This window comes from Pseudopodoces humilis, chromosome 2, assembly GCF_049639895.1.
Source record: "Pseudopodoces humilis isolate 2021_Gansu_Grassland_sample_001 chromosome 2, ASM4963989v1, whole genome shotgun sequence".
Taxonomy (NCBI): Eukaryota; Metazoa; Chordata; class Aves; order Passeriformes; family Paridae; genus Pseudopodoces; species Pseudopodoces humilis.
Genome location: NC_142201.1, coordinates 108,981,088 through 108,998,605, shown reverse-complemented (window position 1 = coordinate 108,998,605; position 17,518 = coordinate 108,981,088). Strand labels below are relative to the sequence as shown.

Sequence of the window (17,518 nt, the reverse complement as noted above, 5' to 3'; positions counted from 1 at the left end):
CATGAAAGACACCCAGAGCATTAGGAGAGAACTTTGATACAGGTTTTGAAATTCGGAATTACTTTTTAACAAGGCTGAAAGTTTCCATTTGAATTTGTTGATTTGATTTTTTTGCCAAAACTGTTGAAACTGAAGATTTTGCTTTTACTTTTGGAAAAATTTGAGAGCTGAAAAGTGTTCATCAGTTCTGCTGGTCAGATATCCAGATGTAATTGGGAATGTGTCATCCAGTTTCTCTTTCCTGTGGCACATGATAAGGGACTAGTAGGGACAGGAGGCAAGGAACAGAAGGGAAGCAGATGAGCACAGCAGAGGCCAATTTTTATTCCAGGGGGAGAAGAAGGGGGAGGAAAAAAAAGAGCATCCTCATTATTCAGTACATTTCCTGTGAATTTTACCACATTCTTGTGCCAAACTTCCAATAAAATTGAAAAATGGGCAAAAGTATTAATCAGTCTCACAGAAGCTTGCCTACTACATGACCCTGACACTTCCCTGGAGAGGCTTTGGGCATGTGAGGCCCACGCTCACCTCTGCCTGTGAATCATGGAAAGTCACTGGCAGCTTTTGGGAAGTGCCTGGGCTAGGAAACTTTCTTGGTTATTCCTTTAAATCAAGTTAATTTTTAAGAGCTGGAGATGAGGCTACACATGAGGCATGGAGATGCTCATGAGGATTGTCTTGCTGCAGCAGAAAATTCTCTGTGACCCACCAAGGGCTGGACCATCACTGAGATCATGCAGTTCTTTTTCCCAGGAAAAAGCAGGAGGTGCAAGCTGTTCAAAGGTGGCACAGGCTGTAATGCCAAAGGCATCTTGCTGTGGTAAACAGCCATGGAGGAAATGTTTGAACCTCTAAATGTACTGTGAACCTTTCAGGATTTTTGACCTCTACAAGTTTCTGAAACCCTGAAATTCAATGTCCTGTCTGGGAACTAAAAAGAAATTTTGCTTTTGGGGACATGTGAAGTAAAAGATACTTGCATGAAAAATATCTGGGTGGGGTGTTCACTGTCCTTTTTTAATTCAGTTGCTTGATTATGTAAGCCCAGTTTCCAAGAAAAAGTTGTGTTCAGTAGATTTTTGCACTGTGGGCAGGGGGCTAGCAGTACTAGTTTGTACTGCTGGTTAGATTCTGGCTTTTCTGACAGAAACTTTTCTTGCCAACTTTAGTAGCAAAAGGACAAATTCATGCAGATATGCAGCGATAGATGATGTGTTTTTAGGGAAATGTTGATGAATTTCAGTATTAATGTGGTAGATATTCAAATGGCTGACCTGGGTGCTTCCAAGGCATTTTTAGGGCCAGATTTGTCACCTCAGCAATCTGGCTTAGCAGCTTTACCCTGGCAAGCTATCTCTCTTAAGACCTACACTTTTATACTTTACCTGTACTTTTTTGCCCTTCTACTCTCATTCAATTTTTCTCTTCCTTCCATCTTTGTGTTGTCTCAGGGTATGTCTGAAGGGGCTTTTCTGTGGCATTTCACATGTGGAAATGGTCAATTCCCCTTATTTCCTTTTTTTTTCCCCCCTCTTTTGCTTTCTAAATAAATGAGACTTGTTGATTAATAGCATTTGGCAAAAAAGCTTTCTGCTAATGAAAGTATAAACTCAGAAGGAGGGGATGCATATTTTGCTCCATTTTATGTTATGTGAAGGGAAATTTAAAGTGCATGTGCAAGATTCAAAGTATCACTTGTGCTGCATTCTGTGTACAGGAATATTTACCAAATCTTTGTGAAAGCAGTATTTGTCTTGTGCCTTGAAAAACAAAACTGGGAAAGAATTAATAGTTTTGCTACTGTAGCATGATGAAAACTTCCTGGGGTTACAGATCCCTGTTCTGAAATGACAGAAGAAAAATGGAAAAAAGTAATTTGGAGAAGAATAAAAGCACTCCCTGAAAAGCTGGGTTTCTAGAAGTAGCATTATATGGATTTAAATTCATAACTGGGTATATAAATTTCTTTCTCTCTGTGGAAATGTTCTGAATTTCCAAAGGAAACTGTGGGGGGAAAAGACTTTTGCCACTGAAGTTGTTACATCGTCCTGAAAAAATTGAAAATGAGTCAGTTGTGATACATGTGAGTTTTAAACCTGGGTTTTTAACAAATGTGAAATCACTGTCAGTAGCAATATTTTGTAAATGCTTTAAAGCTGTTGAGTGTAAGTTGATTTCTTTTCCACATACTTGACTAAACTCATTCCTGATATAGTTCCCCTGCCTGGTCCCAGTCATAACTGTTTTCAGTTATGATCTTACCCTATTTTTCACTGGAATAAGGCTGGAATGAGCTTGGATCACTTCTATGAAGTGTCAGGGTCTCCACCAGTAATTTGCAATGTGGATCATTTTGAGGATCACCAGTCTGACTGGGAGCATGAAGAAAAGCAGTGGAATTTGTGTCTGTTGTTTCAGGTTGTGGCTCTTAGAGGTAAGTTTAACCATGTTTTATGATGGGAGCTGCTGCCCTGGCTGAGGTTGTTGTTTGAGAGCCGTGGGAACACCACCTTTCCCTGCAGATAACAGATCATGTCTGTGCTGCACGTTCAGGGGGCTCCTTTCTGCAGAGCTGATCTAAAGCTAAGGACAGGTGGCTCGGAGAAACAAGTAATCTTACGTTCTTTTTGGTCTTTATCAAGTAGTCCCACTCGGTCTAAATCAGGCTTTAGGGCTTTTGTTTGCTCTAATGCAATTGCACACGTGTTTTACTCAGACTCCAGTGAGCCAGACTTTGGCAGCAAGACTGGATACGCTTTCTATAGGTTTTTAAAAGCAAATTGCATTGTGCTGCTCCCTGGGAAAGTGTCTTCCTTGAAAATGTTTAATCTGCCCTCCCTCCCCCCCATCAGCTGTGAATGAAACTATCTGTGGCATACACTGACAGTTTGTGAGTCAATTTGTGTCTTACCTAAGAAAAAAGATTTATTTATTTTTCCCCGTGCACAGTGTTGTGCACTTAGAGATGTCTTTTTTCATTTACAGTGTAGGAAGTAAAGCAAGGATCCCTGATATTCCTCTGCCTTGTGGGGATTTCAACAACATGAGCATGGTCATTCCAGTTCAAGGACTTTTTGGACAGGAAAAACGAGGGGAAGAATTGGGTAAACATTCAAAAATGTCCAGATCTTTGTAGAAGTTTTACAGTTTTTACCCAAAATAACCATGAAATTATGATAGAATTAAAACCTGGGAATTTCAATATTCAGAATATAAAGAAATGTGACACAAATATTTACACACGAGTGCATTGTACAAAAGTGTGTGGGGTGGCAGGGTGAAAATTGCAGTGTTACTGGGGGGAAAAAGAGACAAAGACAAAAATAAAGCTCACTTCCCAAAGAACCACAGGTTCTCTGAGATGCATTTTTGGGGTATCTATAAATAGATAGATGTACACACACACTCCTCCCCAGAGTGTAAATGTGTGAGTGACTGTTCCAGTGGGATATATTTCAGCTTCAGGACTATCACAGTGATTCGGCTTGTAGAGACTTCCATCTCTGCAAGCTCTTTATTTGAACAAGCCTTACAGTTGTCAATTTATCTACAAAAGGGCTTGGAGACCTGGGAAAAGGAATGAACGAATCAATGATGCTGCCAACACTTGCACTGTGCCAGATTTTCTTTGTAATTTTGTGGCTCTTGGCAAAGGTGAGGCTGGAAATTCCATTGTTGACCAGCATGGAATCATCTCTTGGGAACAGAAATGCTGTGCTCCTGTGGAGGAAAATGATGGTGTTCTCCTGCCTATCTCATGGCCAGACCTGAGATCTTACAGTTAGATGCTGTTTCTGAGCTGAAAAAACCACGTGAATGGATCTTTTGGCAACTAAAACAGACAGTTTAATGCTGTCTTAAAAACCCTCAGTTTGTTTTTGATGGCTTTCTTCATTATTTTGGTATTCAGTCAGAAGAGATTTATGGGGCAAAGAATCAGCCTGCTGACATGGAATAAGGATTGGAATCAACCTCAGGAAGGACATTAAGGTAAGCTCAGAATTATCCAATAAAGGACAGTGTAAAAAAGGTTCAGTCATTAAAATCTTCATTTTCCCTCATCCTACTTATAGAAGTGATTTCCCCCCCAAAAGGCCAGTTGGACTGAGGATTCAGCAGGAAGCAGATGGGATTCACTGTGACATTCACCAGCATCGTACCACAGTCCAAATGGAGAATGGGGTCTGGGTTTCAGGGCAGAAAACTCCCACTGAATTTTTGAGAGCACTTGTAAGTGTAAAGAAGGAATGACCTCTTTCAGTCAGCGACCCAAAATTCCTGCCAGAAGCCTTCAGCTGAACCGTGTGCCATGAGGCAGAGTCTTAAAACTGACCAAGAAATTACAAATTGTGGAGCCATGGGGTAACTTTGGGTCAGGCAATCTGCAGCCTTAGCATGCTATCCACGGAGGGTGGTAACAAAGCTTTATGGGAGGTGCTATTAGAAATTAGAAATGAGCTCTGATGAACTTGAAATTTTTCCAATACCTAGTATTTGTAACAATCCAGCTTTCCAGGATCCTCAAAAATTATGCAAAAAAGCCTTTACTTGAAACTGAATGCAACTACAGCAACTTGGTTGTAATCAAAATGAAAAATAGTAAAGCTGTTAGCAAGAATTAGGTGATAAAGCACAAACACGTAAAACTGGATGTTTTTAATTCAGCACTCTAAAGAACAATAATGAATAATAGCCAGGGCATGAAAAAAATCATTTGAGATGGGGTCTGGAATGGTGTCACAGAACACATTTTTGCTGCACTCTGAAGGAAAGTTCAGCACCTTGTGACTCCTGACTGACTCGATTTTCCCAGTCCAAATCAGTCCCAGCTCTTGTGGGTGAGCAACATCCACGAACCCACAAGCACCCCTCTAATGAACTCCACAGGTCTGGAAAGCCTGAGCACCTGGGCAAAGCTGGGTAATCTTCTCCTTACTTCTCCTTCCATTTTTTGGGGAAGTAATGGAAATCTGGAGCTCCATCTTGTACTTGGGAACAGGCTACAGCTTCTTTGTGTCCAGACATGAGTTTACCGTGAAACTGCAAATTTTCTGTTTACTGAATCGCTATCTGCAGTGATACCTGTTGAGATTTGAGAAAAAAGAATTGTCAAAAACAGGGGTGTAGAGTTATTCTTTTTCTCCCATGGTTTCAAACCTCTGGTATGTAGAGGGGAGCCCCTGTTAGATTTATCATGTGCCTTGCTGAGGGAGAAAAGGAGGTGAAAATAACTAAAATAATTTTTGAATATGAATCCACAGACATTAAGATACATTGAGCCAAGCCCAAAGTAATGCATATGGGAGTTCATTTGATGACAGTATCTTCCATAACATTGCGATAATTATTTTGATGGTTTTTGTATGTTTTGCAATCTGAAAATGCCTGTATAAGTAGTAGATAACCACTGTTAAAGCACACGTGCAGTTTGCCATTCTGAAATTGCTTCACAATCTTAGACACAGCCTTTCCCAAAGCACACTTAAAGATAATATAAAGGGTTCTGCAGAATGACTCGATGCAATATCACTTTTCTGCAGTAACACGTGAAAAGCAGTGCAACAACAAGTATGATTGCTCCCATCTCATGTGTCTGAAGTTTGTGTTGTCAAAATTCTGGTTCAGACACTTAACCCAGTTTGGAATATGAACCATGCCCTGTCAAGAGCTCATCTTAGATAAACATTTAGGACATCATGCTCATGGAAGGCTATATGTTCAAAAACTTCCTTCTGGCTACAGCTGATTCATATTACACATCTCTGACTTATACTGCTACAGGTCAAGACAAATGATCACTGTGCAACTGCTGGGAATTAGCTTAATTCAGATTATTTTGCTATAGGTTCTTGACTATTGACTGTTTGAGCTCTCAGACAGGTTGCCTTCCAGACAATTGCCTGGATGAGATTTTGGAGGCAGGTGTTAACTGTGGAAACTTACTTAGTATTAAACTCACTTGTCTGTTGCCACCGACTTTGGCGACGATACTTTTATTTTTTTTTTCTGGTCATTGTCCTCCACAAAAGACCTAATTTAAAATACCTGTCAAATCATGTCTCTGGTTTCCCTCTTCTTCCCTCACCTCCCCATTAATTGGACACGTATTGTGTTTGTGTGGGAAGGAGGGAGGCTCTGTAGCAGGGTAGCAATAATGCTGGGAAAAGGACATTAAAATGGATAAAGGGATTTCCTAGTGGTATAAATACCTGCACACGACCTCCCTTGTGCTCTGGAGCCCTCCTCTGTGTGTATATCCAGGTAAAATCCTGGAATAGAGTTTGAGGTGCCATTAATCCTGCAGGATCTGCTCTGGTAGAACAGGGGACAGGCAGCTCTCTTGCCTCTTGGAGGGTATGAGCTGCCAAGCCTTTGCTTCCTCAGACACCTTTGTGCCCTTGAATTCTGACTCTTCTCCCTCTCTGCCTCTGATAATGCATCACAGCGCTGCAGAGTGCCTGCAGGTCTCCAACCATGCCACCAATGTTGTGTCTACAGGTACTTTTTGAAAATACTCTTGCTCTCATTTGTAATTTTTGGGTGATATACGAGTTCATCAAGTTCTCGGTATTTAAAGTGTTCAGTATCAGTGTTATGTATGGTTGGGTCTATGCCAAAGTAGAAGCAATTTCACAAAACTCTGCATATGAGTGAATCAGGAAAATCACAAATGTTCGTGTTTTAGCTAAATACGTGGTTTTCTCTAAGTTTGTTATAAGATTAGACTCAAATATGCTGCCAATTTAGGTTAAACACTGTCATTGTTGGTATAACCACTGTCATGCAAATTAATTGAAAGGTTGTTTATTATGCAGCCATAATTTAAAATATTATAAATTACCTTAAATAGGAAATATGTTTAAAAGACCTCAGGTGTAAATATAACTTGTTTTAAAGAAGAAAAAACATTGCTTTGCAAGGCATACTGCAAACTGAATCAAGCCTAAGGTTTAAGTGGGATGTTCAAAATGGGTAGTAGAAACCTTATCAATATTTTTGAATCTTGCATGTGTATGTAATACAATTAGATGCATTTAAATACTAGGACTATTTTATCACTGAATATCTGAGCCAAAGAGAGTTTTCTTGCGGGGTTAATTCTGCAGAAGTGGGATTCTGGAATACAGGAATTCTTGATAGAATACCTTCAGGAACAGAAAAATAAATAGTTGATTTATTTGAAATTGCATTAACATTAGAATTTTATTTGGAGTCTTAACAAGAAACCAGATTTTTCCTAAAAATGCACCGGTAATAAAGCATTTTAATGAAAAGAAAAAGCACGCAAGTAATGAAAACTGATTATCGGTAACAGAAAACAGGATCATCTTATACACTAAGCAAGAAGCTCAAAATATCCTAATTGAGCTGTGGGTTAGCAATAGTGGCAGGGAATGAGAGAATTTAAATTTTGTATGAGGAAATATTTATGTATCTGTATCACAGCAGTATTTTCTAGATTCATCTGACTTGTAAGGGAAAGCACACGATGAGGGCTGGCCCAGAGCATCCGCTCGCCTGCTACAGGTTTAGGTTTTGATGTTTGCTATCTGCCACCCAAGGATAAATGCCACTGCAGTCAGTGGAAATTTTGATTGCAGGATCACATCCAGAAGATGATCCTGTGAAAAAACGACCCTGGGAAAGCAGAGACGGAGGGTGGTAACTCTAATGAGTCAAGATTTACAAATTTCATACATAGATTAAGGAACTGTACACATAAAAAGTGCCACTCTGCTGAGCACATGTGCGGAGAATTTGTGTACCATGTAATGCTGGAAGGATTTTGAATAACAACTTAATTTAAATGTCAAAAGTTTTAAAAAATGGATATAACAATTCTTTATTACAAGAAAGGTGAAAATACTTCTGTTCAAATACTAAGTCGTGTCATTCAGCTGCTGCTCTGCAGTGTCCTCAACACTTTAACCTCTGTTATTTCATTTACATAGCATCATCCTCACTATTTAATTTTAAATCATTATTAGCAAGTCAAAAATTGTATTTTCATGCTGTGGCATGAAATCAGAAAAACCATTTCTGTGGGTGGCTTCTTCCCTCCTCACCAAATATCAATTAAAGCAAAACCAGCACACATTCATAAAAGTTATACTATGTGGATTATGAAATAGTGGAAAAATGCAACCAGTAAAGACTCAGATCTTAACAGGAAATTTAAATTGTTCTACATGCATTACAGTTATTAACACAATCTTTATTTTCACTGCATCTACATTAGTATAAGCATGTTTGTCTCAGTAGATTTTATATCTGTACAAGTATATTTAAACAGGACACTTTACTGTTATGATTACAGTAGTAAAACCCACAGATTCCAATCCTTAATTAAATAGACTGCTTTGAACAACAGGAATGTGTTCTTTAAAATGTGGTTTTACATATCTGGATGCTCATGAACATTAGTTTTTAATATTCTGTTTTATTGCAGTGTTTAGAGGGGACAGCACATGCATTTTTATTCCTATTTATACATGAGAAACAGACATATTTCTATATTGCATTCAGCAAAAAATGGTCTCATTCTTCAGGCACTGGCTATTACTGAGCACAGACCTGAAATACCACTGTGAAAACACCAGAGATAAATTAACAGTGTGTTTGTTGGTGCTGGTGATGGGAAATGTTTATTTAGCCCTGACTTTTTAGAATAATCCAGAATTTACCATCTTGTTTCTCTACCACCTTGCCAAAGCACACAGAAATACTTTTTGTTGCTTGGCACTCAAGAAATTGTGATTTTTTTTGACACATCAAAGCAAATGTCCCAAACTGCTGCCTTTGGAAGGCCTTCATTGACTGCAGGATTTGCTTGACAGTGGAGGCAATTTCCTGAGAGCACAGAACCAGTTTTTGTGTGAGATTGAATGAATCAGCGTGTGGAAGTTGTGTGAGGGGAGGAACAGGTCTCCTCCTTAGGAGCACAAAGCTTCCCCAGCTCAGCAGTTTGTGGAAACTGGCTTATGCCCACAGATTATAATAAAAGCAGCTCATCAAGAGGCAGCATGACAATTCCTAGTCCTGCCTCAGAGGATGTCCCGCTCTTTCTGGTGCCAGCTCTCCCTGACATGCCCCTGTTAACTTGGTGGCTGTGATCCTGTGTTAAATGCCCACATAAGAAGCTACAGCTGTGCAGAAGGCACTGCCTGCCTCGAGCTTAAAGTCTGTGTCTTGAATCTTGAGTTCTTACGAGTGCCATCTGTTTTCTCTTTGCTCCCAACTCGTGCGTGCTCGCGCGTTGGCTTTGCCGCGACGACGCCGGGACGCCCTTGGCCAGGCCTTCACTACTCCGTGCCCTCCTGCCACTATGGGAATCAGCCTTCCACCTACGGGGTGATGGCAGGTAAGAGGTTAACCCTCAGCTGGGTGAGCTCTCAGCACCAGGATTTTAGCCAGCTTTCCTTTAGAGGGACCAATCCAAGACAGCCCTTTAAAGAAGACGGGATTTGGGTTGAAGGTGTTAGAGAAAGGGTTAGGAAACTGGAGGCCAGTGCCCAGAGTTTCCCAAACCTCTGCATCTCTTGTGGAATCACTCTGTATTTTATGTCTCCCTACAAGGCTGGGAAAGTCCTGCTCTTTTTACTTCCATTTGGCCACTTCTCCTGGTAATTATCACTTTTTGAGGGACCAGAAGTGACATACCCAATGCACCTGTGTACGACCAGCACCAGAGCAGTACGATCAGCCCTGGCTGAAGCTATAAAATAAAAATATGGCATAATGAAGGGCTAAAGAGCTAAATTCAGCAGGCAGATCAGCCATGTGATCATGGATCTTCACACTCATGAATGCATCCTGCTCATTCTTCCCTGTCCCAGGCTCAGTAAGACTGAGGCACTTTTTTTCTATGCAAGTTTAAGTAGCAATCAATGAGATAATGACATGAACCAAATTAACTTAACTCCCAGGAAATAACTGGGACTTGGAAATAATCCAAAATCTAACTCAGAATTAATAATAAGAAGAATTAAGGAAATACTAGAGTAAATCAGCATAGACTAATATATCTGCATAGGGACAGAGTATAAACTTCCCTCATGGTGTGTAAATTTCCAAATGCTCCTATTTCATTGTGCATTTCTGTGTCTTTGCAAACATTTCTGGCATTGTCCAGGTCCCTGGGGAAAGTTAATAAGCATCAATAAATTACATTGCTTAAAAAATAATTTTCTTTAATTACAAAATCAACGCATTTTTATTCTTCTCCTTTATTTTCTTATTTTCATCTTCTTTTCTTTATTTTCTTAGGCATCAAGCCTGCAACTCCAGAGATGCTCTCAGCAAGTCTCTCCCAGACTCGCATCTTACAGACGTGCAGCATGCCCCACCCCAACGTGGTAAATGGTGTCAGCACCTTGCAAAGCAAGTCCCCCTCTTCTAAAGTATCTTTCATTGTTTTTTGAGGATTTTTTTTTGGTGGTTATCCTGTGTGAAGTGTATAAAATAATTTCATGGGGTTAGAACCTCCAACACTGATGGGAGTAACTGGGGCGGTGAAGAAAAACTAACCCTGATAAATGGAGGAAGCAGAGGGAGGTTAATGAAGTTCTGAGTTCCTCTACACAGTTTTGTGTAGTTTAGAAAATTGGGAAGGATGACCTGAGAAGCTGGAATTTACTGGCTGCTCCAGATACACTGAGGAGTGTTAATATTTCTCCAGTAATTCCCCCCATGCCTCCCTCAGGTCAGAGACTTTTCAGGTCTGTGTACAATATCTAGGGGAAAACCAGCCTCCACTCATAACTGAATCACCTTGTTAAGTCTGACATTTCTGAACAAAAGGTAGTGAAAGTTAGTTCTGTTTTGTCCTTGAGCAATTTATTTTTTGAAGGATCATTCTAAATGAGTTCTGGTTTCCTGGTTGTTTTCCTTTGAGCTCTTACCTGTGTACTTTCCTCAAAGAAATTTTACGCTGCAGCTAAGCCAAGATAGTATCTTGTCGGAGCATCAAACGGCATCTAGATGGAAATATTCTTTGTACCAGAAAACAGAGGCTGGCAAATTTTAAATGACTCAAAATGACACAGATGCATCTATCTTGTTGTGCCACTTAATTCCAACTTAGAGATGGATTTTTATTTGTGCAAGTTTATGCCATTTGCCTCCTCTATAAGTGCTTCACAGTTTACTAAGTAATAGGATGGCTGTGGCTGGTGAAAGAGGCTGGGAAAAGAAAGAGAAAATATATCCTGGGAAATCCTAACCCCTGGATGCCTGCTGTATAATTAATATTACAGACATAGATTCTGAGGTGGCGAGGGGAGGTTTGTGTGCGTGGCAGCAGAGAATGGCTGCAATGAGCTCTCTCTTTGGCCTTGCTCAGGTGGTCTGACCCCCTGCCTGTACAAGTTCCCCGAGCACGCGCTGAGTGCCAGCCCCTGTGCCCTGGGCCACGGCTTCGCGCCCGTGCCCCAGCCCCTGCTCACGGACGATCCCTCTGCCACCGACTTCAAGCAGGAGTTCCGCAGGAAAAGCAAGTCTGTGGAGGAGCCTGTGGACATGGACTCCCCCGAAATCAGGGAGCTGGAGAAATTTGCCAATGAGTTTAAGCTGCGGAGAATCAAGCTGGGTACGTGCTTTATGTCCATGGACAGAAGGCTGAAAGATTCCAGTGAAAGCCCAATTATTTCTGAGTGTTTTATGGTCTGGCCTCGGCCGTTGTCTGATCATAACTCTTAATCCTGCCTTGCCCTGCAAAACTTTCTCCATTCCTAGAAGGTTTAAATGGAATTATTGAACTTCAGCTTTTAGTTTGCAGAGAGGGACTTTAACCTTTCCTGCCCTTAAATTATTTGTGTTAAATGCAGAGAAAGTTTTTGCTGTTCAATAATTCACATTCAGTGTCAGGTGCAATATTTTGCACAGCTCCAAATTATCTGCAATTTAGGGCAGGACGTGCTCTAACTTCTCATACCCATCCCCTTCCCCATGGAGTGTTTCACCTGATGGTGTGTGGTCATTTCAGTATACACTGAGTGACTTCCATGGGAAATCCTTCACACCAGTAGGAAGCTTCTCTTCCTGATTTATTTTTTTGTGCCACAACACCATTGGGAAGCAATTGATATCTTTGTTTCTGTGAGATAACTGCTGATGACAAAGGTGGGCTGGGCCCTGTCATTCTTGGCATTATCACTTAGAGCATTGCATTAGAATTATAGGGAATCCTTTTATTTTATAAATCTAAAAAAACTGTAAGGTTATTTGGTGTATGTGTGCACTATCTCAATGGCTAGAAAGCCAGTATGTTCCATTTGCAGTCTAAAGTGAAATAAAAGTAATTAGGGTTTAAAAAACATTTGCAAACTGGCCAATTTTCCTGTATATACTGTATCTGATGTCAGCCACAGTGATGGAAAGCATTTGCTAGGCCACACATAGTTAATCACTGCATCTTCATCCTGAATTTTGGAGGGACCAAAATTTCCTTTGGTGCAATCAAATGACATGGAACCTGTAGAATGGGAGAAATTCAATATGTACAGGAAAAATAATCTCAGTTTGAGCTTTACAAGACAAAACAGAGTTGTGGGCCTGAGAGACACAGGGTTAGTGCAGTCAAAAAGGAAGTTAAAAGGTGCCTCGTGGGACACTGAGTGCTTAAAGAGATTCCACCTTGTCCTGACACCAAAGCAGAAAAGGAGGATGATGATCCAGTCCCCCAGCCACAGCAGATCCACATTCAGAGAAATGACCAGGGAGCTCTTGATGCAAAGTCAGAGACTGCATGGAAACTACAGCAATTCTCTGATGACTTCACCTTAGCTGCTGCAACAAATAACAGGAGACCAGCAGCGCCTCTAGGGACTAATTGATTGCTCTTGCACCATCTACAGAAAGACATGGGGTGTCTGGATCCTTCTCAAATCCCTAATCCTGGAGTGTGAAACTCCACTAAATCAGTGTCACATTCCACAGAAACCACCAGGAGACTGAGCAGGGCTCTGAGCTGAGCTCAGCTGGCCACAGAGACCTCTCAGGAAGCTCATCCCAAAGGCGCTGCAGCACACACTGTCCATGACAGCCAGTAGAGAAGGGCTGAGCATCTCAAGGAGAGTAACCCTCCTGCAAAGTTGCTTTTTCCTCTTTGTTTTTTGGCAGGTTATACACAAACCAACGTTGGAGAAGCGCTGGCTGCTGTGCACGGCTCTGAGTTCAGCCAGACGACGATTTGCCGGTTTGAGAACTTGCAGCTGAGCTTCAAGAACGCCTGCAAACTGAAATCCATCCTGTCCAAGTGGCTGGAGGAAGCTGAACAAGTGGGAGGTAGAGAACTGAAGTCCTCTAAATATTGTTTTGCACTTCAAGCAGAATCCCACATAAATATTTTAGGGTTATTTATATGTCTTCTGCAAACTAAAGATTTTGTTTTGCTGGCTTTAAATGAAGAGGTGTGCTTGTATTAAAGTATAGTTATCTTTTTTTTGGATGAGCATGGAGGGGAAAATTGAAATGCATGGAATGTACAGAATAGCAGAAACAACTCTTGGACTGCTGAAAGATTTTTTTTTTCTAGTCCCCTCCCAGCAAACCAGTTCCATTTAGCAGTGTACAGGGATTTTTCACAAGCAAAGGACTTTTGCTTCTAACAATTTCTGCCTATAACCATTTACACTTGGAGGTAAAACAATGACCAACCATCCCAACAATGGAAAGATCCTGTGTGTGATGCTCCTCTTATTCAGCAGCACTTTTCTCTTGTGCCTTCTTCTTCCTTCAAAGGCAGTGACTATTTTTCTGGAAATGATTTTTCTTGTTTTCCAGTCCCTGTGGAATGTAACTGCCGGCTTTTGTTGATTGGCTTCTTCTTGTTTTTTTAATACAGCTTTGTACAATGAAAAAGTTGGAGTGAATGAACGGAAGAGGAAGCGCAGAACCACCATAAGGTAATGAATATTTAGGTCATTACAGGTTAGAAACTATTTTGGCTAAGATACTTCTTTTACTTCTGTCAAAGTGCTAAATTCTCTCAATGAATATCTACATTTTGTGCTTCTAAAAGTTTCAATAGTTAGAAACATTGTAGTGAAAAAAACCAGCATAACCCTCCAGACCCAAATTCATTCCAAAGATACTATTTCTTCCCAATTTCTTCAACCACACACTTTCACATGAAAATATATTTTATTCTAATTCAGTCAAAATTTATTCCATCTATATAGTGAGTCAGGTATCAGAGCATCTTCATTTTAATTTTGATAGATTCTACATTATTCCAAAATAAATTGCATAATTTTGGTGTAATAAATAAACATATAGATTTGGAAACAATAAAAAACCCATATAAATTTGCCAGAGAACTGAGGTCTAGGAAGTTTGAGAGAAAGCTTTTGTATGTCCTGTTGTGTCCCTGTCACTAAATTGTTTGAGGTTCCAAAGAAACACTTTAATAAATTAAAGGGAGAAAACAGAGTTGTTTTGGAAACTTCCTTTTCTTGTTTCTCACAACTCTGGTGGCCAACATCTCAAGTGACCACTTCTCAAGTCTCAGCTCCATGTGGAAATTGAGTAGGCTGGCAAAATATAGTATTAAAAAAAAAATATCAAAAAGGCAAAATGAGAGTGTGGAGTATTTCCTTGTCCTTTGGATATCCCAGATTCTAATGAAAGGCTCCTCTGAAGGGATGCTTCTCAATTAGGAGTGAATTTGGGACGGAAAATGCTTCATAGCTCACGTCAGCACCTCACAGGAGATGAAGCTTTACTCTTGAGAGGCCAGTTTCTCCTCCCAGCTTCTCTACAGGCCAGTGAGGACTCAAGTGGCAGTGCCAAGACCTTCCCCATTTCATGGAGCATGGCCTGCAGGAGAGCTCAGAGCATCTCTGAGCCCCTGGCCAAAGGAGCCCACTAGAATTTGTTCCTCCAACATTGTGGGCTTTGCTTTTTAACACTGATTGATAAAACCACTCCTTATATAAAGTATTTTTACATCTAACCCCGCTGCAGTGGGATTAACAAACAGGACAGGTTGTCAAGAGCATGGATAATTGAAAAAATTGAGGACAAAATCCTGTGTAGTAAGAAAATATTAATTACCCCTTTGAAAGCATACAGCACCTCAGTTTAAAGACCTGGAACTAATCAGGGAGATGGGCTTTATCTGAACTCTGTAGCCTTTCTCTCAGCCACTTTTAATGAATATTTGAAGACAAACTAATGGTATAAGAAAAGTCCCATGAACAAAATTAAGTTAGACCACAGAAAAAGCCTCTAAATTTGAATTTGTGGAAAGTCTTAGACTTCATACACTACTCAAAACCTAAGATGTTGTGAGTCAAAAGTAATGATGTTTCTATAGTTTCTATACTTCTGCATGTGCAGAATACCATGCTATTAATTAGCCAGTTTTGTTAAACATTAGCAAATATTGAAAAAACTGACCTGTAAATTAAAGACCAAGAGATGAAACAACTAGAACTCAAGCAGATACTGTATTCCTGTAGCAAATACCTGCACCTCACTTCCAGAATAATGCATGAAGTGCCCTCTCGTGTCCAAAGAAATTACAGCTACTGCTGAAATTTCTGGATGCCTCCCGGTGGCACAAGCTTGTCACAATGTTTTTTGTAGAATATGCAACAGAAATTGGAAGCAAATTCTATCAGAAAATAAGGGAAAAAATAACAATGTTAAATTATTCTGTTTAGTGAACCACTCTGGTCAGCTGCTGACTCTGAGGAACAGATGAGGGCAGACATTTGGAAAATGTGATGATAGCTAAAATAGCTGGCCATAATCTCTGTGATTTCTAGGAATGCTCTAGTGCTGTCTCTATAATTTGTGAGATACAAAACACAGTGTTTCCCAAATCTAAGTGATGGAGCTCTTCCTCTCTGCAAACCCAAATAATTTGATACAACCAGGTAACACTACTGATGTGCATTTGCTGGGGCAGATGGGTGGTCAGGCTTGTTCCAAACCCTGTCACCACACTTACAGCTAGTTAGTAGCTGTGTCTCCTAGATAATGCCAAGAAGCACACAAATATTTTATAATTAACACCGAAATTGCACTGAACTTGATGCCATTTTTGCCTTTTAATCACCCCATGCTGAAATTCTGTATGATGTCACACTGCTCTTGTCAACAGAGAACTAACAGAGTATTTTTAGTGCTTTGGGTTTCCTTTACATAGAGAAAGATGAAACAAACCAAGTCACTGCCTTCAGTGCTGTTACTTGACCTTTCTCTAGAACTAGTGGTGAAAGCCTGAATGTTTTAATGTTAAAAAGTTTTTAAAGGTGAAATTTTACCCCTGTATCCAGCATCGCTGCAAAAGAAGCCCTAGAGAGGCACTTTGGAGAACAAAGCAAGCCCTCTTCTCAGGAAATTATGAGGATGGCTGAGGGGCTCAATCTTGAGAAAGAAGTCGTGAGAGTTTGGTTTTGCAACAGAAGACAAAGGGAAAAAAGAGTGAAGACCAGTTTACACCAGAATGCCTTCAGTTCTATTATCAAGGAGCACCATGAATGCCGGTGAAGCTTTTCCACGTACAGATGTGGATTTCTGTTTTCTTCTTGTAAATATTGTAAATACTGTGCTGTTAAAAAACAATAAATAAAGAGAAAAATCAGTAAACCACTCACTCCTCCTTCAAGCTACCAGCTTCAGATGTAGTGTTTGTGGAAGACTCAATTTTAATGTAAAAGGTTGGAAACTAAATCCTGTAGTGTCTGTCTAAAGAGTTGGAGGTCTCTGCAAGGAACCCATCACACATTGTTCAACTGGGAACCCTTCCCAAATTTCACAGGCAGCTGCAGCTTCCCTGTTCTGTGCCTTTCCTGCCTCTGTGGTACCAGTTAATGACTAAATGTACGTGTGTTGTACATTCAGAAAGGTTGCAAAGCTCGGTGTCAGCAGCTGTAGGAAGGATTTTGCTGTCATTAAGGCACTGTGAGCTCACCAGGACAGAGCTGCTCCTACCTGGGTGCTCTGTCCCAGCCCAACATTTGACTGCCTTGAACTGGTGTCAAATAGAAGTGGCTTGGATAATGGGTGCTGTCAAAGGTAATTCTTGCTAATTTGTTATGTGCCTCAAAGTTTGGTTTGGGTAGGCTTAGCTATGAAAGCAGGAATACCATTTATCTGACCTAAAGACCTTGTGGCTTGAGGGGAAGAAAAATAATTATCAGGGGTTTTATTACATTGGCTTTTCTCTGTACTTTCTTCTGATTAAAACCATGTGTGGACATACACCAGAGATGGTGTGTTAAGCTAAAAAGTATATGAAAGAATTTATTGCACTGCACATTCCCTCTCTATTATACCCCACTAATTGAAAATAATCCCTTATTTGTCATCCTCTAGCCTAGAGACAATTGAGGGGGGAAAGTACCAATGCCAGAACTCCACCCATCAGGCAGGCACTGAGAAAACTGAATTAATGACTGTAGTACTCACCAGGGATAGATTATCCAGCCATCTCATCAGCCCTGCTCATTGTTATGGGAATTAGTCCATTACCATATAAGTATTTTGACTGTTTTCCCAGGACTGA

At 40.4% G+C, this 17,518-nt stretch overlaps 1 protein-coding gene across 2 annotated transcripts; it reads left to right on the top strand.

The window, feature by feature from the left end:
* The first annotated feature begins 6,359 nt into the window (after nucleotides 1-6,359).
* POU1F1 (POU class 1 homeobox 1) lies at nucleotides 6,360-16,536 on the top strand. Of its 2 annotated transcripts, XM_005524119.2 has the most exons (7): nucleotides 6,360-6,501; nucleotides 8,922-8,927; nucleotides 9,299-9,364; nucleotides 11,345-11,590; nucleotides 13,123-13,287; nucleotides 13,847-13,907; nucleotides 16,287-16,536. In XM_005524119.2, exons 1-7 carry the CDS (start codon nucleotides 6,360-6,362, stop codon nucleotides 16,498-16,500), a joined length of 900 nt encoding a protein of 299 aa, XP_005524176.1. In that variant the 3' UTR covers nucleotides 16,501-16,536. The 2 variants fall into 2 exon arrangements, with proteins under 2 accessions (XP_005524176.1, XP_005524175.1); XM_005524118.2 differs by lacking the exon at nucleotides 8,922-8,927 and having other exon boundaries at nucleotides 9,215-9,364.
* Nucleotides 16,537-17,518: the final 982 nt, after the last annotated feature.

What these genes read in the sequence shown, in the direction of transcription:
- POU1F1 (XM_005524118.2), top strand. Translation starts at nt 6,360, where the DNA reads ATGAGCTGCCAAGCCTTTGCTTCCTCAGACACCTTTGTGCCCTTGAAT. An exon ending in GCTGCGGAGAATCAAGCTGG is followed by an intron (nt 11,591 to 13,122) that starts GTACGTGCTTTA and finishes GTTTTTTGGCAG; the next exon opens with GTTATACACAAACCAACGTT. An exon ending in GGAAGCTGAACAAGTGGGAG is followed by an intron (nt 13,288 to 13,846) that starts GTAGAGAACTGA and finishes TTTTTAATACAG; the next exon opens with CTTTGTACAATGAAAAAGTT.